The sequence below is a fragment of the Phytophthora infestans genome, genomic scaffold (assembly GCF_000142945.1).
Source record: "Phytophthora infestans T30-4 supercont1.21 genomic scaffold, whole genome shotgun sequence".
NCBI classification, from domain to species: Eukaryota; Oomycota; class Peronosporomycetes; order Peronosporales; family Peronosporaceae; genus Phytophthora; species Phytophthora infestans.
This window is the reverse complement of record NW_003303738.1, coordinates 127,462-149,225: the sequence shown is the minus strand read 5'-3', so window position 1 is coordinate 149,225 and position 21,764 is coordinate 127,462. Positions and strand designations below refer to the sequence as shown.

Here is a 21,764-nt window from a genome sequence, read left to right as displayed (position 1 = left end):
AGAGGAATATTGTTTAGAAAGACAAGTAGAACAGTTTCGTTTAACACTAATCTACTCACTTCGGCATTTGCCTCTAAGAACACAGGCAGCAATTCAACAGGTTAACAGCCGCAAAAACGCTCTTACACGCACGCTCCAATCATGACGACCAAGAAAGTTGAAGCCCTCCTGGGTAGTGGAAACTACTTCACTGGGTGCATAATATGCGCATGACGCAGGCCCGTAAGGGTCTGCTTGCGCATGTGGAGGTGGTCAAGCCAAAAAATGTGGTCACGGAGGCCTGGTTGGTCCAGGACGAAAAGTGCTCGCTATCAACGCTCAAGGCGCAGAGTTCCAAATTTAAACAAAACTTCGATCTGCGACCAGTCAATACATGCCTGGAGTACTCTGCAAGAATACTACAACCGTACGACGATCCACAATCGTGTCGCGATGACACGACGGCTGCATGAGGTTATGATGGACGACGATGCGACAATGGTCAGGCATCTGGACGCGTTTGACGAGCTGGTCGTCGGATTACAGACGCTAGGAGAGCCAGTTGACGACGCACGACACATGGTTGTTCTGTTGAGGGATTTACCATCCGAGTACGAGTTGATCTCGTCGATCATCGAGAACGCAACTGATGTGACACTAAACGATGTGAAAGAGAAACACTTAAAAGTGTACGAGCAGCTGGAAAAGAAGGAGACCGCGGAACGCGCATTCAAGGTGTACGGCGGCTGATTCAAAAGTCAAACGGTAGAAGGGAGAGTGGAGCGAAAAGACGGAACGGACCACGAAAAAATGGGTTCGGTTTCAAGGGCAAGTGCTTTAAATGCGATCAAGTCGGTCATATGAAGCGGGACTGCCCGGTCAAGGACGGAGATCGTGAGGGCGACTCCGTATTCGCAGTGGGAATAAGACGGAAGGATGGATGGCTGATCGACAGCGGTGCCACGTCCCACATAAAGCCCCACCGTGAGGATCTGTTCGAATACGAAGATATGGCCACCGGGGATGAGGTGACCATCCGGACGGAAAGCGCCTTTCCCAGCTTATTTCAAAGGCGTTCCTCAGAAAGTTCGCTAGGAAAACTATTAGAAAGATGATATGTAGTTGGCCTGGTTCTTAATATAAAACCCGGGTCGAGCATTGGCAGCACGACTGGGAAGGCATACAGACCCGTTACCGGAAGATGGCAAACCTGCCAGGCGCCCCTGGGTCTTCTTCGTAGAGTTATTCTGGGAAACCAAGTTGTGAAATTCCTGGGATCCTGTAACGGTGTACAATCCAGTGTGCCCCATGTTACATAAAGAGTGACTCGTCACTCTTGTGGATACCTGGTACACGGTACCAGGTGCTCTCGGAACCAGTCAGTGCATGACTACTTAGCTCCACTATAGGTAACCTCTAGTTTGTATGAGACCCAAGCTTATCTTACTTATAAATACATCAGTCTTAAATCTACTCCTCTAAGTAGCAAACCGTTCCCACTGAGGCCGGGAACACGTGGACTTACGTTCACTCGGGAAGTTAATACCCTTAAGCACTTCCTCTGTGCAAGGTGCTGTGTGACCCCGTCACACTTAATAGCACTCGGAGTCAATCCAACACCATCGCGGGTAGATTGAGCTACCTGAATCCTCTGTGCGCTCAACATTTGAGCCGAGATGGACCGAAGCGAGTTTCCTCGCTTGAACGACTCACAGTACGAGTCTGTTCGGAAGATGGGAGGCATCTTTGGACAAAATGTCCTTCGCAGCTTGGCGGCGGCGACGCCTGCCGAGCAACAAGAGCGCGTGACCGCGTTTGAGACCTATGAGCGTGGTCTCATCGCTCAGGTCCGCGGAAGCTTGGAGGCCGCGATGGCCGCTCCCCAGGCAACCAGGCCTAAGCCAGTGTGGCTGAAGGTCCCCGCGTTTGAGGGGAAGGAATAAAAGAATCTTCAGTTTTGGGTCCGTGAGGTGGAGATTGCCATGAAGGCGGGATCTCGGACGAGCCACTTCGGGTGGCTTTTGCCCGGTCCAACCTTGGTGGACGTGCCAAGCACTGGGTATACACCAGGGAGACGACATCTCCTAGATGCTTTGGATCCTGGGCTCAGCTGTGTGAGCAGCTTCGAGCCGCGTTCCTACCGGCGAACAACGAATTCCGCCAGCGATCACGTTTTCTCTCGTGTAAGCAAGGTAAACATAAGCTGCAGGAGTACGTGCAAGAGATGCGCACGTTGGTGGCATCTCTGGCAGGGAATCCTCTACCTGAAGACGTTAAGACAACAGTCTTCATGGACGGCATGAACGTCGGTCCTGCTCGCACCCAGCTATTCCGGGTGCAAGCGACAACTATGGAGGAGGCGATTCGAATCGCCCTCCAAGAAGAGTACATCCACAAGCAGGCTGGTACTCCTCGGGAAGAGGAACATCGCCACGATGAGAATGGCGTTCCTCGGAAGGCGGAGCATCGCAGCAATGACGCTGTTGCTCCTGCTGTCACGCAGCCCGTTGATACCGGTGCGTACAGCGATCCCGAACCCATGGACTTAAGCTCAGCCGAGAGCTTGGTCCGCTGCTATGGATGCGGCGGACATAGACACTACCAGCGTGTGTGTCCCTCGTTAGTCCTCGGGAAAAAGACAGCCCGTGGACCCGAAGTCCGATGGCGTAGGCCACGGCCAGGTGGACGAATACTTTACGTTCACCAGTAGAGGCGGTATGCCCTACTGAAGAGCGCTAAGCCTTCGTGATGGGTGTGCAGGTTGTGCGCACCACGGGACTTAGCCCAGAGAGACGTGGTTCTCTCAAACCGGTGAAGGGCAGTGATGGGCTGCTGGTAGTACACTCGTCGTACGGGGGTACGGTACCCCTTGAACGTTTGATGAGTTCTGGGGCGTTGCTACGCCGCCGGAGCGTCGCTTGGCATAGCGATATCCGGCTGCACTCTATGTCAGAGTGGCGGTCGTGGGCTGGTCCTTGGTGGACTAGCCTTTGGTACGGTGAAGGAAGTACCAATGGTCCTCAACGGACCTGAACGTTTCGCATCGATGAACTCGCGCACCGCGGTGTCGCTCGCAGTTCTCGCCATGAACAACATGGCTGGCTGAACATAAGGCACAGCCCGGACTTTGATGTGGCAAGGCTGAGAAGGGCCTACCAGTCCAGGTCTATGGCGGAGCATTGGTGAGTCATGTTCCCACCTCTGCATGACTTGGGGCGTCTGATACAGACCACCAAGACGCAGAAGCGTCACGGAGCTGCCAACGCGCCGACAGCTCTGCGTACAGCAAGACCATGTTTCGCTGCGGCAATGCCACGGGCGTGGGTCTTTGCCCGGCGTGTGGACCTGCTACACCAGCAGCATCCAACGCCGAAGGTCGTCGCGCCGTACGGGCTTCGACAGTGATTATGCCTTTAAGCGCTAACCAGGTGGGTAACTTGGGACCACACGGTCGCCCAGACCTTAACTGAAGAGGAAGGCGCTGAATGCGCTTCCTGTGTGGATAACACAGAACCACACGCAGTCGCCCAGACGGTAATTGAAGAGGAAGGCATGAACATGCTTCCTGTGTGGGTAACACAGTATCACACGCAGTCGCCCAGACTATAACTGAAGAGGAAGGCATTGGCCATGCTTCCTGTGTGGGTAACACAGTGCCACACGAGGTCTCGAGTGCCTCTGATGTCGTCAACGAGACATCACGACGTGGGTAACGAAGTGCCACGTCCACACACGTCAGCCGCCGCAAGTCGGGTCTGAACCTTGTTTAGGCCGACGTCGCTTCAAGCGACTCGGAGTCCAGGGCCCGGACTCCTCTGACTCGGTCGGTGGACACCAACTCTGTCCGGTGTGTGGGCGGGTCTGCCACACCAGCCGATCCCAACACCGAACGTCGTTGCGCCGTATGCGCTTCGACAGTGGTGGTGCCGAAGGGTATTCACCAGGAGGGAAACATAGGTTCCACAACAAGTTCCGCAAGCAGTGAAGCTGCTTAAGGAGACCGACATTTGGGGCTCCGAGCGTGGGTAACAAAGTTCCACGCAATGTCACTCAGACCATAACTGATATGGAAGTCGCTGTATGCGCTTCCGGTGTGGGTAACACAGTATCACACGCAGTCGCCCAGACTATAACTGAAGAGGAAGGCATTGGCCATGCTTCCTGTGTGGGTAACACAGTGCCACACGAGGTCTCGAGTGCCTCTGATGTCGTCAACGAGACATCACGACGTGAGTAACGAAGTGCCACGTCACGCCACGTCAGCCGTCGCAAGTCGGGTCTGAACCTTGTTTAGGCCGACGTCGCTTCAAGCGACTCGGAGTCCAGGGCCCGGACTCCTCTGACTCGGTCGGTGGACACCAACTCTGTCCGGTGTGTGGGCGGGTCTGCCACACCAGCCGATCCCAACACCGAAACGTCGTTGCGCCGTATGCGCTTCGACAGTGGTGGTGCCGAAGGGTATTCACCAGGAGGGAAACATAGGTCCCACAACAAGTTCCGCAAGCAGTGAAGCTGCTTAAGGAGACCGACATTTGGGGCTCCGAGCGTGGGTAACAAAGTTCCACGCAATGTCACTCAGACCATAACTGATATGGAAGTCGCTGTATGCGCTTCCGGTGTGGGTAACAGAGTTCCACACCCAATGCAAGTAACATAGCGCCGCACACAGAGCCATTGGCTCGAAGCGCGAGGTTGTATTGTCCTCGCCAGACGTGAGCAACTCGCTCGACGTCAAGTCGCGCAGACTCAAACTGCTGACGCGAAGGCTGAATGCCTTCGGTCGACCATACCGACGCAGTGCACATGGCGGGGAGCCGTTGCGCCTGCCAGTGGCTATTAGAAGCCACGAGAGACTCAGTAGTCTCGAGGTTAAGTGGGGGAGAGGCTCGGAAATACCTTTCCTCCCTGGTCTTGAGGTAAGACCAAGTTTCTTACGGAACCAGGCGTCGATGTACATCGACTGCAGGCTGGAGACGAGCAGCCGGGCTAGAGCTGCGGTAGCTCTAGCCGAACAAGACATAGTGGCGAAGAAAGCCACTGGCGCAAGGTGCCTCGGAATCGCTGAGCGAATCAGCAGTGTTGGGGTTGCAAGCAACCACACACGAGGCGAAGCGCGGGCCTAGTGCAATCAACGCACTGGTCCCTTGGTCATGAACGACCTGTCGAGTAGGGTGAACGGAACGTCTCACCCGCCGACAAAGCGGTTGCGGTACGTGATGTACGCAACGCGCTGGTATAATGGGCCGTGGAGCCATTACCCAAGTGTGGTGCAAGAGTGCACACAAAACTGACCAGGTGGTGGTCGAGGCAGGGCACGCAGTCGTAACTGGTGCCGCACCGAGCATGACACCGTGGTGATGGCAGCTTGCCTTACCATGTATTGGTACCCGTGAGTACTCGGTGTCAATGCCAGACACCAACGCCGCAGCGACATGGTGGCGATAGATGCCCCACCACGGTCGAGTACCATCAAGGTACATGGTGTCTGTGACAGACACTGGTGTAGGTGCAAAGGATATGCACCATTCCCCGCTCTGGACGCTGTGCGTCAACGCACGTACCGTGCATCGGCACTGGCTGCTGTCGAACAGCCTGCCAGGAGTTCCACGTAATGAACTCGTCGTGCATGACACACATGAAGTGCACGGAGCACTTATGGTAGCTGTGGTACGTGTCGTACACAGCGTACCTCGTGTACGGCCCCATGGACCTGTACACTGTGCTTGCACATGCGTCGTGCATGATGTGAGCACTGGGCATGAATCCGTTCAGGCGCCAGCACAGCAGAAGCTGCTGCCGCCAAACATGGCAACCTTGTGGTGGGCGTACTGCACCAAAGGTTAGTACCGTACGGTACATGGTGTCGATGGGAGACACCTACACCACGGTTGTGTACCGTCACAGTACACGGTGTCGATGAAGGACACCTACGCGCCGTTGGTATGTTGACCAAGACGCGAAGAGAGCGTGGCAAAAGCTCTGCCCGCAAGGATGGATCCTTGCTGGAGCCAAAGGCATGGCTCGAGGTGAGCGGAGAGCTCCCTCTAGTGCTGGGGAAGGTGTTGCCCTTGTCGGTGTCGTCCCGTGACAAGGGTGCCCGAGTTGAAGCCGCTTAACTGCGTTGTCGTCAGGTAATCGGGGTAGCGCTTCAGCACGTGGTTAAACAGGTTGGAGTACCCCGTTTTGGGGTCCTGCTTGCGAGTGGTACCGCGTTGGCACCGAAAATACTCCGTCGGCTCATCTTGAGCGTCTAATAGAGCAGTTAAAAAAGTAGCTGCAGACTTGCTTGGTCGTGAAGGTGTTGGAGGGAGCCATGGTGAGATCAAAAATGATAGACGAGCGCCTCAGGTTCGCGTTTTGAGCGACCGTCGCTAACAACCATTCGATTTTGTCTGGAGACCGAGCTCCGTATTTACGCAAAAAAATAAAGCAGAAAAAACTAGATTTTACGAAAAACAAAGTACTTTGTTGTAAATACAAACTAACTAATTGGAATAAGTCATCAGATTTATGAAAATCAATAGTTAAGTGTAAAGTATTGTATTGAAGCAGCAATACAACGATTATTTCGGAATGTCTGGGCTCGAATCTTTACGTAGGCTGCATTTCTTAATGCTTTGGGCCACAGCCGCTTCGGATAGCCTGCATGCTGCATCGCCGCTTTGGCCATCTCCACCAACGTCAGGTGCGTTCGCTCACACAAGTCTAGCTGAGCGCCCTTGGGGCCGACTAGTACATGTTCAATACAGCAATTCTTGAGCCAGTCCTCCATTTTGAGATTCACAAATTCCCCACCTCTGTCCGTTAGAGCTTTTTGAGCACAATGGACTGTGCACGCTACTGTATTTCGCCTTATACCAACGTGACGTTCTGCTCACATCTAGTATGCTCTTGTTCACCACTGCGCTCGACTTTGCTGTCAGCATATGCATGGTTACAAAGCGCGAGTATTCGTCCATGATCACCAGAACTGCGTCAAACCGCGTCCCGTTTTCTTTCCAGGTATCTGTAGGTCTGTGTTCACAACTTGGCTCGGTGCCGTCAGTGCCCGATCCTTCTTCAAGTATGGCTTCTTCTGCTGCTTACCTAGATGACATGCATCACATATAACGCACGGCAGGCGTTGAGCCATCATCATGCGCTTCCCAGGCCCCTTAACAATTATTGGCTTAAGGAACTGTGGACACGTATGACCAGTCTCTTATGCCAGCGGTTGAGCGAGCCACCGCCAGTATCTCCTTTGGCATTCTGATTGGCATGCTGCTCTCCACACTTTTTGCTCCGGAAATCCCTTTGCAGCAGCACGAATGATCTCGTGAACCTTAGTGGTATATATACACTACATGTACTATCGGCACTGTAGCGAATAGATGCCTTCAGACCATCAAATTCCGCCAGGCCAGGCAAACTCTCTCGCAACATTTCCACCATATTAATGTCTTCCAGAGTGTGTTGCAAAGTTTGTAACTTAGTCCGTATGCTGAACATCTCGCTCAAGTACAGGTTAATATTACCACCTGCTTTAAACCTCTTTTCCCAGAGTTCATGCCGCAAGCGGTGAACTGTGTGGGCCTTGTCCGTCTTGATAACCTTGTTTCGAACAGGTCACCCGACGCTTCCCTCATTTCTGTTCCCATCGTCTTGTCTCGACTCTGTAATACGATGTCAAGCGACACCGACGTTCCAACCCTGCGCAATATCTTCGTTTGCTTCTTGTTGAACTTCACCTCGCTCTCTGCGCATGTTACCGTGTCTCTCTTGACTCTACTATTGACCAGGGCGGCGAGAGTTTCCTCACAGAAGCCGGCGTGCATTGCCCATTTGTACGTCTGCCAGTCCTTCCCATCCCAATTCTTGGGAATGCCTTCGTTGATGTACTTCAGTGGCACCGCCATCGCGAGTCACCGCCGTGCAACCAAACGCTGTTGGGTAGATAACAGCGGATTCGTAGGCTTGAGTGGAAAAAGGGAAAGAAATAGGCTACATGGCCTTGGTTTTCACCTTCAGCTTCGTCCCACAGCCATCTTTGTTTACTGTCTGTCCTGGTCCCAGTGCTTGTCTTAAATCCATTCTTGTCTTCATGAACCGGTCCTTTAACACCTCTTCTTTTCGAATTCTCTTCGATCAACTGCACGTGCACCTCGATCGGATCATGCAATCATCTCACGATCCCAATGCCCACAACCTGTAATAGTTTCTGGGGTCGACGCTTCTTTGTGAACGCGTCTGCTGATTTTTCTTTTCAAGGGGTAATTTTGAAACCTTCAAAGGGGTATTTGTTCTTTTTTCTGAGCGTAGTACCCCCTGTGGACATGCCTTCTTATAAATAACACGTGTCACTTTAGTTGTTGAGGATATTGTCTTCCTACTATGGTACACTGTACCCGATGCTATTAACTGGATTACGCTATTGTACGTCATAGCGGGTGAAGCCACCAGCTTCGTCACCATTTACCTTCTAATCTCCATAGGCTATGATGCTCAAACTAATCCTCGCCACGAGCAATGCGCATGTGATCAGTACTCGATGACCAGACACTTCGTTTGGAGGGCGATAATCCGAGGAAGAGAGAGGGGTGTGACATGCGAGCTCGAGTGAAGGTGGCTCGCTGACGATTCATACCAGCTGAGAATCGATTTGCTCTCGATGAAAAAAGGCAGGGAGTTCGCCTCCATTGTCATTCCGACGATCAATCCGGAGGGAGGGACGCGGCAAGGCAGAGATTATGCTGCTTTACCGTTCTCCAGCCGCAGAGATGCGAAGCGTGCCTCATAGCACATGACTCGAGCTGAGTGATCCGCCAAAAGGCGAAACCACAGCCACCACAGATACTACAAATACTACTATTGTAGTATTTGGATGTCCATATCCCAGTTAGTAGTACGTAGTATTATTTGTAGCAGTAAATTGGGCTTATTCTTTTTAAAGAGGTTCAACGCGTTGTCCGGACGCCGACATAAGGCGTCCGCAAGCACGTTAAGTTTGCTCGTCTTCTACGCAACGCGGCCGCAAAGAAGGACATCCACCTCAGCATCTATTGGGAGAGGTGAGACGCCTTCGTCGCCGTTCGCTAGGATGCGTGGTCTGTGTAGATCCCAAAGTGTCCTAGCCCTGCCGGACGAGACGAAGCTGTTCAGCATCGTCTGCAATGCCTCCGACTAGGCAATCTGTAGGGCATTGCTGCAGGCCGATGCAGCTGGATACGAGCGAGTCATCGCGTTCCAGTCCAGGCAGCTCAAAGCCGCCGAGCGGAACTACCCTGCTCACGACAAGGAGCTCCTGGCAATGATATATGCCCTCGTGAAGTTTCGGGTACATCTTCTGAGGAGTCTCTTGGAGACTGGTCTCGACGCTGTCAAAGGTATCCTTGTGCTCTCGGTCCCAGCGTCAGTCGGCGTCCTTCTGATGGAGGCCCGACAGGGGAGTAGCGAGGCCCGTGTACCTTGCGATGTACTTGTGAAGGCAGTTGGTCAAGCCCAATCACTTTCGGAGATCCTTCTGGTATCGGGGCGCCAGTCATGCTACAATGGCCTTGGCCTTGTCTGGGTCAGCGCAAACGCCGACGTTGTTGACGAAGCAACCGAGAACCTTGAGCTTTGGCGACGCGAAGCCGCACTTGTCGATGTTGGCCTAGAGCTTGTTCGCTCTCATCACATCCAACACTCGACGGAGGTGCCCCAAATGCACCTCCATGGCCGTTTTGTCTCTCTCGGTACGGATATGGACGAAGATGTCGTCGAAGTGCGTGTGTACGAGGCACGCACTAGCCTGAACAGCTGCGTCACCAGGCCGTTGATTGTCTCCGCGGCGTTAGACAGGTCCTGCGGCATGACGAGCCACTCCCAAAGCATGCCGTTTGTAGTGCTTACCACGTGAGCGGAATGTCGTTCTCGCGCATCATATTCTGGTAGTATCCGTCTCCTAAATCCGGCGTACTGTACAGTACGTATTCGGCCGTGTTGTTCAGCAACACATCCTTTCGTAGGATTGTTGGCTGATCCGGCACCGTCGCGTTGTTCCCTTTGTTATAAGTATGAACCAGACGCCACTTTCTGTTCGATTTCCGAGCGCAGTAAGTTGGAGTCGAGTGCGGGGCCTTTGACTCCCGCTCCATGCCTGCCTTCACTTTCGCAGCGAAGAAGGCATCAATGACCTCGCACAGCTTGTGTGGCGGGGCCATCGTCCCGTGACACAGTTCTTTGTGCCAGACACGAGATTGATCTCATGCTTTCGCAGCGAAGAAGGCATCAATGACCTCGCACAGCTTGTGTGGCGGGGCCATCGTCCCGTGACACAGTTCTTTGTGCCAGACACGAGATTGATCTCATGCTGTTTCTGTCCGGTGGTAGTTGGGTCCGTGGGTGCTAGTTCACCACGTCCGCGTACCCCGTCGCCAAAAGATACACCGGGTCTTCGGGGTTCTTAAGGATTTAAGAGCCTAAGTGCGCTTGACGTTGCTTGCTCCACTCCTCTAGGTCGTCTTCGTTAAGACTAATGAGGAGCTCAAGTCTTCCCAAGCGGTCTCTGGTCTTATGAGCTCCATCTCGGCAACCTCCTCAACCTTGAAGTGGGCCCGGAAAGACTCGGCCGTAATTTCCTCGAGGTTCAGTATATCTGCAACCTCTGACAACGGTTCCAAGTGGACACCAGATGCCTTGATGGGTAACCTGGTCTTGCCATCGAAGATGTGATAGCACGCTTTCACCGGTCGTGTCGGAGGAGCCCGGGTCCTGGACTCCGAGTCGCTTGCAACGACGTCGATCTGAACGAGGTTCAGATCCGACTCTCTGCGGTGGCGTCGTCGTCGACGGCGACCGTTATGTGAAACTTCGTTATCCACGTCTGGGGATGTCGTAGCGCCGACATCCGAGACACCGGAGGCCTCGTGTGGTACTTTGAAACCCACACAGGAAGCGCATCCCGCGTCTTCCCCTTCAGTTGTGATCTGAGCGACCTTCGTGTGGCACTGTGCTACCCACAGAGTAAGCGTATCCAGCGTTGTCCTCTTCAGTTAAGGTCTGGGCGACCGTGTGTAGAGCGATGTTGCCCCAGTTTGAACACGCTATTTCCAGTATTCGTGACAGCTGCAGCTATCTGCGGAATTATGTTACCCGCTTGTGGACTTACCTTACCCACTTGGCCAGCGCCACCTAGCTTTGACGGCTTCCTCGGAGTCATATTATATGTCGACGACTCTCAAGCATTCGTTGGATGCTTTGGTACCTGTGCCGCCCTTGCGGGTCCTGACAGAGTTGGGAACATGGCTCACCAAAGCTCTTTCAAAAAACGCAGGGCGGTTGGCACCAATTGTCTTGCCTTGCCAGCCGAGTCAGGTTTGTGTTCCTCGAGCATGGGCATGCCCAGGTTCAAATCGTAGGGATCCATATCGAGAACAGTAAACTGTTCGGGGCTGTCGAAGTCTTCAAACTTGACTGCCAGGCCCATCTGGATGTTGGGGACAGTGACCACCTTTCTGTCGGCCAGTTACACTGGCATTGTCCCGTTGGATTTGCTTTCTCTCAAAGCATCGGAAAACTTGTTGCTGTTACGAGCAGCCGTCTGGCGGCGTGCGAAGCTCTTCGACGACCCAGAACCGATTGCGATTCTAAGGCAGCGGTCGTATTACCGTACCCATTCAAGTACTAGAAGCAGCCCGCCGCTGGTCTTTGCCGATTCTAGAGTGCAAAGACTCTCAGGGACTAAGTCACCGTGGTACGAGCCACCCGCGTACCTCTCCCGAAGACTTAATTATTTCTCTGTATGACGTCCCGCCCCAATGGTCTCCCGCGTTCCCCTGACCCGGGATCCTGGCTTCTGCCAGCGACCCCTGCGGATGGGCTTAGGAAAGTGCCTGCGGTGTCTCTCCGCGGGGCAGTCACGCTTGCAGTGGTCCAGATTCCCGCAGCCGAAGCAGCTAATGTCGCACTGTTCGGCGGACCCGAGCTCGATAGAGACTGGTCCGGTGGGGATGGCTCGACCGGTATTCGACACAGAATTCCCTGGTCACGCTGAGGCCGACGTTCGCGCCTGGTGATGGCTAAATTCTTCTTGATGAGCCACTTGGATCGCCTCTCCGAGGGCTCTTGTCTGCACCCGGCACAGCGGAGTGCGCGCCGGTCGGACTTGAAGGCCGTCGATGAACACTGTCACCTTGAAGTGTTCGTTGAGTGGGTTGTCCGCTAGGAATACCGTGAGCTTCCACATCTCTTGGATATACTCATGCCGGTCGCGCCTTCCTTGCTTGCATGAGACGAAGCGCGAGCGCTGCCGGTACTCGTAGCTCGCCGGGAGGAACGCCGCTCGAAGTTGCTCGCATAGTTGATCCCAGGATGTGACTCATACAGGCGATGCCGTATTCCACGTATAATCCTAACCCTTGGCACGACCACTAAGGTTGGGGATTGCAAAAGCGACGCGTAGTTGCTCGGTCGTGAGCAGAACCGCGTCCATCGCGAGCTCTACCTCTCACAAGTGAAGGTTCTCATCTATCTTTCCTTCGTGCAGATTCACGTTCAGCCGTATTGGCTTCAGGTGTGATGGACATGGCGGGCGGTGAGCCCTCGCTCGTAGGCGTCAAACGCAAAGATGCGCTCGAGATGCTCGGCCGGTTCTGACGCCACCAGGTTCTACAGGGTCTCGATCCCGAAGATGCCAGCCATCTTCCAAGCCGACTCGAACTGTGAGTCGTTCAGGTGGGAGACGTCGTTTCTATCCACGAACTTCAGAAAGGTTCAGGTAGTCTACCCGCGTTGGCGTGGATTGACTACGAGTGCTACTAAGTGTGACGGGGTCACACAGCACCTTGCGCTAGAGGAAGTTGGCTTCCAAGAGTATACAAACGCTCAGTGTGCTGTAGTTCACAGGTCCCTTTTGTCGAAAGGAATGAAGTAACCAGTTTATGGTAAGTTATAAACTGGATGTAGGCTAAGCTTGAGCTAATTAAACAAACTATAAGCCGCCTATATAAAAGCAATGTCATCAGTCAATGGTTGGCCTTGAACGACTCTGGTACCGTGTACCAAATATCTCGAAGTATGACGTGTCACGCTTCATGTAGCTAGGAGTACACTTTGGATGTGTACCCCGCTACATCACCTATAGTGGGAATATGTAGCTATGCCCTGACTGGCTCCAAGAGCACCAGGTACCGTGTACCAGGTCCCACACAAGTGACGGGTCACTCTGTATGTAGCCGGGGTACACTGGATTGTACCCCACTACATCCTCTTCCACTTAGCTAAGATTCACCTGATTCTTCAATCACAACTGATTATTCAATCAGAAGTGAGAGAATTAAAAACCCAAAGGTGAATCTCACACCGAGCAGCCACAAGACTGTCGCGGCTCTCTGCTACAACCACAGTGACGTGTGCTTTCAAAGCACGCTGGGATTTGCATTCCCATGCTCACAACTGTGTTGGCCGCAACGCCAGCACTCAGAGCTGCCTTAGCTCCTGCGCTAGCCCGCGTGTAGTGCTTTGGCACAATAGCATCCGAACGTGTGGGCATTCGTCCACAGTTTGCACCGGAGGACACGACACTACTCACGAACGCGTCCGCAGTATGGTGTCTCCCGCAAGGGACGACATCGACAGCGGAAGCACCTGCCCTAGCACTAGAGGAAGCTCTTAGCTCACCTCGGGTCATGCCTTTGGCTATAGCAAGGATCCATGCTTGCTGGTGGAGCTACTGCCACGCCTCTCTTCGCGTCTTGATCGTCATATACACGGCACGTACGTGTCCTTTATCAGCACCGTGTACCGTTACGGTACTCATTCGTGGTGTAGGTGGCTCCAATCGACAAAATGTACCGTACAATACTAACTACACCCACCCCCACGTTGCCATGTTTGGCGACAACAGCTCCTGTTGTGCTGTCGCCTGAACAAATACGTTTCCAGAGCCCTCATCATACGCGAGGCATGTGCAAGCACAGTGTACAGGTCTCCGTGTCCGTGCACCAGGCATGTGTACGCACGTGCCACATCTACCATAAGTGCTCCGTGCACTTCATGCGTGTCATTCACGACGAGTACATTACGCGGGATATCCGGCAGGTCGCTCAACAGCAGCCAGTGCCGTTGCACGGTACATGCATCGACTCACAGCGTATATGCCCAGAGCAGCATTGTGTTGTGGTATGGCGCATAGCATTTGAGACCGCCCCAAACAAAAAGAGCCTTAGCTAAATTTATTACAGCTGCGATAACTGCCTTAAAGAGTCAGCTCAACTATCGTCCCCAAATCATACGATTTTCCAGGAGACCGTTTCAAAGGTTTGTAGCCAACCATATGTAAAGCTTAGGCTGCACGCGCTAATTTCAGTTTGGAAATACGACTAAAATCGGCAAGCACAGGCAATGTCTTCAACCGCTCCAAGCAACACCAATAGGGGCCTGGAGCGCGATGTACCCGCAAACAGTATCGCCAGTGATGCTAGTGACGCCGGCTACTGGGATGCGGCGTCTGCCCAAGACAGCAGCAGCGACGGCGAGACATCCAGCCCAGAGCCTTTGGTAACAGAGAGAACAAAGCTAATACTAGCTACAGCATGCTGTTCAGACCTTTGCCTCGGCCGAAACGTAGAAGCTTCAACTGAGTTCCTGTACGGCTACATAGGAATGAGCAAAGAGAACCAGCGAGTGTGTTTGATGGTTTCCTTGGGAATAATTTCTTCTTATCAGCTTCAAAAGGTGTCAAAAGATCGCGAGAGGTATGACTACATTGTTCCTATGGTGGGTTGCGTGTGCAAAAAGGCATTTCAAGCTGGGTCGAGTGTACAAAAAGGCATTTCAAGCTGCATTCGGGGTTAGCAATAACACCCTGTCGTTGTAGATCTTTTATGGCGAAAACCTGATGAGGTACTAAGCGCTGGTGACATAGCTGAATTTTGAACTTCAATCCAGACAGCCCCCCCCCCTCCCCCCCCTTGTCAATAAGGAAAAAGTTGTGGACCTGCACAACAAGATACTGCAATATGTTCCGCCTCAATATCGTGATGACCCCCTTTACTTAGCTCCTAGTGAGCAGGAAAATCAAGCAATTCGTGCCAAGAAGCGTACACGACGAACCAAGACTGAACCGGAATGATAAATAATTTTGCCAAATTGTAGCAATAAATATAAACGTACATTAAAATGAGTTAAATTAAATAAAAGGAGTGATTAAGACTGTAATTTTAGGCAAGTAAACTACCTGTTGTTGCGATTTACAGGATGTTACCCTATGATTTTGACTATTGTAGAGGCATATTCGGAATTTATACACCAAGAGCCATCAGGACATGTACAATTTTACCTTTTTTAAAATTGTACATGTCCTGATGGCTCTTTTTCATTTAGATAAAGAATTGATTTCTGAAAAAAAACCTTATTGGGATTTCTAGCGGCCCAAAAGAGCCATGGAGGGCTTAAAATAAAGCTAAAACATTGTAGAAGATCATTGTGTACACAGTTTAATTTTCGTACTTAAGAATTAGGACTCATTTTGTTTGGGGCGGTCTCATTTGCACCCATACCAGTATCTGTCATGAATACCATGTACCTTGATCGTACTCGACCATGGTGGGGATATTGCCGCTATACCACTAACGTGGTGGTGTCTAATACTAACACCACGTAAACTGATGATACTCGACCGTGGATGGAGCACATCACACCACCATGCCACTGCGGCGTTGGGGTCAGGTATTGACATTAAGTACCCATGTGGTACCAAACCGTGGTGAGGCAAGCAGCCATCACCATGGTGCCATACTCGGCGCGGCACCAGTAGCGACTGCGTGCGCTGTCTCAACTAACACCTGGTCGGTTGTGTGTGCACTCGGGCACCTCACTTGGCTTACGGCTCCACGGTCCATTATGCCCGGCGCGTTGCATACATCACGTACTACAGTCGCCTTATCAGTGGGTTAGATTTTTTGCTTTCACCCTACTCGACAGGTCGTACATGGCCAAGGGGCCTGTGCAGTGATTGCATTCGGTCCGCTATTCCCATCGTGTGTGATTGCATGCAACCACAACACTGCTGATTCGCTCAGCGATTCCGAGCCACCTAGCACCATTGGCTTCTGTCGCCACTCGAACAATGCCAGACGTAGGTTACAAGTAGAAATTAGGGCCTTAACCAAAAGCATGCTCACGTTTTCTTCTTCCACGTTGGTCAGAGTACTTCGTGTCTCGTTTGGCTAGATCTACCGCAGCCCTAGTCCGGCTGCTCACCTCCAGCCTGCGATCGATGTGCATCGACACCTGGTTCCGTGAGGAACTTGGTCTTACGTCAAGCCCAGGGAGGAAACGCATTTCCAATCCACTCCCCCACTAAAGCTTGAGACCATTGAGGCTTCCGTTGATTGTGATAGCCACGGGCAGGCCCGATGACTATCCGCCTCGAGCCTAGCCGATATGGACGGATGCGTAGACTGTGCCGACCGAACGCATCCAGCCTTCGCGTCATCAGTTCGAGTCTGCGTGACTTGACGAGAGCGAGTTGCGGCAACTCATGTCTGGTGTGGACAAGATATTCTCGTCACTCGAGCCAATGGTGCTGTGTGTGGAGCGATGTTGCCCGCCTTGGCTGTGGAACTCTGTTACCTACCTTTGTTGCGGAGCTGCGTTGCATGCCTTGATGAGTGGAACTATGTTACATACACAGGAAGCGCATACTGCGACTTCCTTTTCCGTTATGGTTTGAGCGACCTTGCGTGGAACTATGCTACCCATGCACGGAGCACCGATGTCAGCCTCCTTAAGCAGCTTCGGTGTCCGCTGAGCTTGATACCCGCATTGTGGACCTATGTTACCCACCTGATGAAATGCTCGTTGACACTACCACTGTGTTTGACGCAGCAGTGTTGCCTGACAATGCCTCGTGGCATTCTTGGCTTCCCGTTTTGTTTAATTAAGTCGCACTAAAACTGCTTGAATGTTTTCTCGTTGGGTCCGTTCATCCCCCCCCCCGCTTCTTTCGAAATGAATGGCCAGTGCTAGAAGCTTGAGTTGAAGAAGCATAAATCAAAATAAATTTTGAAACCTCTCCCAAATTCATAAAGTATTATATATAAAAAGGGAAGAATTCCCGTCTATCTTCTCTTCAAGAATCATACATGGTGATACACCGAACCATGACGATTCCATTTTTGAAAGCGCAAAAAAGGGAGAGCTCTCTGGATGTTATCGCCTGTCATATCGACTATTCTGTAGGATACAGAATTCTGGCGTACATGGTTAAAGTATTAGAGCTCGCTTAAGTACGATAAACGACGACTTAAGTACGATCTGGGTCCGTTTTGAAATAACTAGAAATTATTTTTAGTATAAATCTACGAAAGCGGCAAATTTGGTCGATTTTCAAAGATTATTTTTTTTACTCAAGTTTGGAACTTGATGGTGGGAAAATTCAAAGGCAACAAGTGGTGTCCTTAAAAAAGCGAAAAAATTCCCCTCCCCCCCTGAAGCTGCACTTTCATTCATCCTCGTCCTCGTCTTCTAATCGATCTTCTTGTTCGCTTTGAGACGACGAATCGTCTGAGCTGGAATACACTGAAGCTCGTCGGCGCCGACTAGTCTTGTGTTGCCCGTTACTCGTATTTTCAACACTATCCGGGTATACACGACAGCCCTGACGCAGACATTCCTTCTGCAAATGCTCCAGCTCGTTCATGAAGGTTTCAAGCGCTGAGACTCGTGCCTGCGACTTCGTGGAATCATCGCTGGTCAGCAATAAACTGTTCAGTTGGTCAGCGACGGACTCTCGGAACGCAGGCGTCAAGAACTTGATGGCTCCACTCGTTGAGGGTACGTTCTCACGCCGATCGTACAGCAGAAGGCTCATAGCCAGCGCGACATCATCTGTACTCTCGTGTAGCTTGTGCGTGCCATTACTGGAGTCTGTTCTTTTGCGTTTCCCATTCGAAATCTCGGTAGATGCAAAGACTTGCCGTGCGAATTCAATCGCCAGCTTTGGATTCCACCCATTGCACTCGAGCTCCTCCGTAGACGACGTTGTTGAACCGTTGGTTGACACAGCAGCTGGTTTTGTTTCACCTTCGTTAGTCAGGACGTCGATGACGCAGAGAATCCGACAGTACAGTATTAGTTTTCGCAGACGTCTGGAGCGATAGCTCGACCAGTTGTTCAGGAGTGCAGGCACATGTTGTTCCAGTACTACAAGCGCCTGTGCTGTCCGAAAGCCACGAATGTGGTCACACACTTGGTGGCGAACACTGAGAGAGTCGAGCATCTCTTGTTTCTTAGCGTTTAACGGTGTTTCTGCCCAGTGCATTTCCTCGTTTTTGCTTTCTTCCTTTAGGTTGAGAGGTACAGCAGTCGTATCCGCTCGATCGCAGCTCAATTCCACCCCATTCGACGATTCCTGATGCGTTGAAGCTGCCTGAGTGGCTTCAAAGGCTTGATATGCACTCTCGTAGCCGTAATGCAGGAAGAAATCTTGCATAAGCATACTTGCCGCAGCTTCATCCTCACAGTCTGCCTGCTCAACAGCGTCAACAGGACCGCTTGCACTTCTTTTCTCGCGTTCGGCAAGTAAAGCTCGTTGTCGTTCCTTCTGGAGCTGTTGTTCAAATCCTGCTAAATCGAATACAAACTCCTGCGGTTCAAATACTCCCTTCACACACTCTCCAGCGCCATGGAGACTCACCGCCGGATACAGCGCCTTTTCCTCTTCGTATCGCCCGTCAGTGTCTTCCATCTCCACGTCCTCAATTCTGTCCAATAGAATCTTCACACCCTCCTCAGACTTGGTGCCATTCGTAGCACCTTCCTCGTCACTTTCCGTGTCTTCGTCACTTCCACTCTCGTCCACTTTCTCTACGCCCTTAAAATCATCCAGATCGTACACATCTCTAGCTGCCAACAGGCCCATCAACTTGCCATTCAATGTAAAAAAAAACGTATTAGTGTCCAATAAGACCCCACAACCCACCACGTCGCCCGCTCCGTAGCGCTCGCACTGCAAGAACTCGCGTCCGTGCGAGATGACGCATCCAGTCTTGCCCACATAGGCCAGCGAATTGACAGTCTCGCCCAGATCTCGATGCAGAATCGAAGGATAAGTTTTCACAGGTTTCCGTTCTCCTTCTTCTGATGACTCTGACGCTCCGTCTGCCGTCGTGTCTGGTAGAACTCTCTGCATCAATTGCTTCACAGTGCGACGAGCCTCTAGAAATCCCGAAAAACCGGTAAAACCTCTGGTGATACCTCCTGAAGCTGTGGACTTCTGCGCGGCCTCGTCGAGTAGAAAGCCTACGGCCACTTTGTGGCTGAACCGCTTCTTCTCGCTGCTGCGGCGCAGTCTGCGGCGGTCGAGTCGTGCGCGCATGTGCTGCATGGTTCTGGAATTTAGTGAGAAATTAAAATTCACAGGTACACCACTGGTGCCTCCGTTGGGCGCTGGCAGCTGCACGTCCTCCATGTCCATAGCCTCCAGCTCAGCACTACGTCGCCAGCCCCGAGTAGATGTCGCCGCAGCGTCACGATCTTGCGCTGCATGGCGTCGGATTGCTGTAGACGAGTGTGGTGTATTAATTCTCGAAGGTAGCAAACTCGAGGCTAATTCAGGGTTTGTTGCCACGACCTGAGTCTCGAAGTAGAAGGCACGGGATCGAGCGGGAACACCCGCCGCGCGTCTGGAGCGGAAGCAGGCCGCATCGGCCTCGTTGTTGGCACGTCCCACGTACTCGGCGGTGTGGCGATCGGCGTGTAGACGGCCCTCAAAGGCGACGGAGCGCGGGTCGAAGACCATTGCGGAATCGGCGCTTCTTGGGATAGCTGTTTAAAGCCCTCTGATTGGCTGGATAAACTGTTTAGGAACTTCAGACTAAAGTTGAAGCTTTGGACAATAGCGGTACGTGGAGTAAGCTTTAGAAATTAGTTTACTTACGAGAAGCTGTTCCGGTTACGATTTCATTGACTGCTCGGACCGAATACATGTACATGTATCCTATACCGGTATGATCCTAACTGAGATGGGGCATTTAGGTATTGATACGTTGAGGTAGTCTCGGGTCAAAATTCGACCGCCTCAGTCTCATTCTAGTTATTTCCTGCAACCAGCTAAGCTTCAACCTCCCTCACTACTCCGGTCTCTCAAGTTTATGTTGAAGATTTTTCACGGTGTCGCATTCATCTATGCGATGACAACGTCAGTGAACGGACTTTCATTTTCCGAACTGAAAAGTGAGCCTGCGCTGTCTCCGCTTGTCGCGAGTGAGCGAAGTGATGATGCCAAGATGACTACTGATGAAGAGAACCGCATCTACGGTGGGGTAGACGCTGACATCAGCAAGTACTCTTACGTGGGAACCATACATTCTGCTTACAGTGAAGGTGAACCATTTTGTGGTGTCACGCTGATTTCACCGCAGTACGTCACCACGGCTGCATCGTGCCTTGGCTGGTTTTCGGTGGACACGTTTGTTTCTCTCGGAGCTAAGCAGAGTAAGAAAGGAGGCTTTAAAAAAGCTGAGAAGATTCGCGTCGTGGAAGTTTTCAAGCATCCGAAGTTCCAATGTGGCTCACGAATGACGTGGCAGTGCTCAAACTAGAGAAGTCATCCAGCCACAAACCAGCACGTCTGGGAGACGCCGACGGATCGGATGACAAGCCCAAAACGAAGGCTACTGTCCTAGGATGGGGAGAGGTGAACCAAAAAGACCTTCCTGACACTCTTCAAGCTGTTGACGTCGAAATTATCCCTGATGACCAGTGTGCCGAGTACACTATTGATACCGATGTCACGCTGTGTGCTGGGACCGAACGTGGGAAAGGCTTTTGTGGTAGTGACATGGGTGGTCCTCTGATTGCCAATAACGTGGTCGTCGGTATCGCAAACGCTCTGCCTGGTGCAGCAGCTGATTGTGGGGAACTACCCGGGCTGTACACTCGTGTCTCCTACGTCGTTGACTGCATCACTGACATCCTGAACGGTGGCTCCAGTGGTAAAAGCGAAGTTCTCTTGTTCCCGGCTACACGCTAAATCCTACTTAATCGGAAAGTATTGCAGGATAGCTGGCCTTACGAAAGAACGCATTGACGCTCTTAATCAGCAACGTTCATCCAACAGGAAAGGGTTAAAAGAAAAAAGAATTTCAAGTCATTCCCATTCATTAGTTCGGAAGGTAGACTGTTACTGTGCCAAATAAAACGATCTGGTCCACAAGACGCCATCCCTAAATATTGTTTGCAGCTCCACAAAACAAACTGCATACATGTACAGTAAAATACTGTACAATGAACAGTAAAAGAACAGGTTATTCGGCAGATTTTATTCCAATTAATCTTACCGTTAGGGCTGGAACTCCTGCCGAAGACCAACGTGTATTTTGATCACTAGGTAGGCTTAACACACAAGGATAGCCTGATTTCTTGATTACAGGAAATGCTTTATTTCAATTGGCGAATATTTTAAACAGGATAATTAGCGTTCAAAACCTCAGTTCATCGCCTTCACTATGTCAGCCCAGCCTGCATCACATCTTCATCTGAGCACAGCGAAGCAGATATCACTGAACATATCGTCAAGTGGCTTAAGTAGCTCCACCTCTCGAATCGATACCGATGATGCCAGAGAAGGTTTTCTTGCGAATTTAGTCTGCAAGGTTATTACTCAAACCCTGGCTTACAACCTCACAAAAACAACGACACTGGTCTGTACGCTTGGCCAGCTCAATGTCCATCCATCGGTGGAGTGTTCCAAAAGCACGATTCCCCACTCTCGTGGACACGACACCTGATTGAAAAGTGTCGCATACATTTTAACGTAGTTA

The 21,764-nt window shown here is 51.8% G+C and overlaps 1 protein-coding gene across 1 annotated transcript; it reads right to left on the bottom strand.

The window, feature by feature from the left end:
* Positions 1-17,443: 17,443 nt before the first annotated feature.
* PITG_11799 (uncharacterized protein) lies at positions 17,444-19,751 on the bottom strand (the record flags this gene model as incomplete). Its single annotated transcript, XM_002901252.1, has 2 exons — positions 17,444-18,865; positions 18,923-19,751. The coding sequence occupies 2 exons, from the start codon at positions 19,739-19,741 to the stop codon at positions 17,444-17,446; spliced, it is 2,241 nt and encodes a 746-aa protein (XP_002901298.1).
* Positions 19,752-21,764: the final 2,013 nt, after the last annotated feature.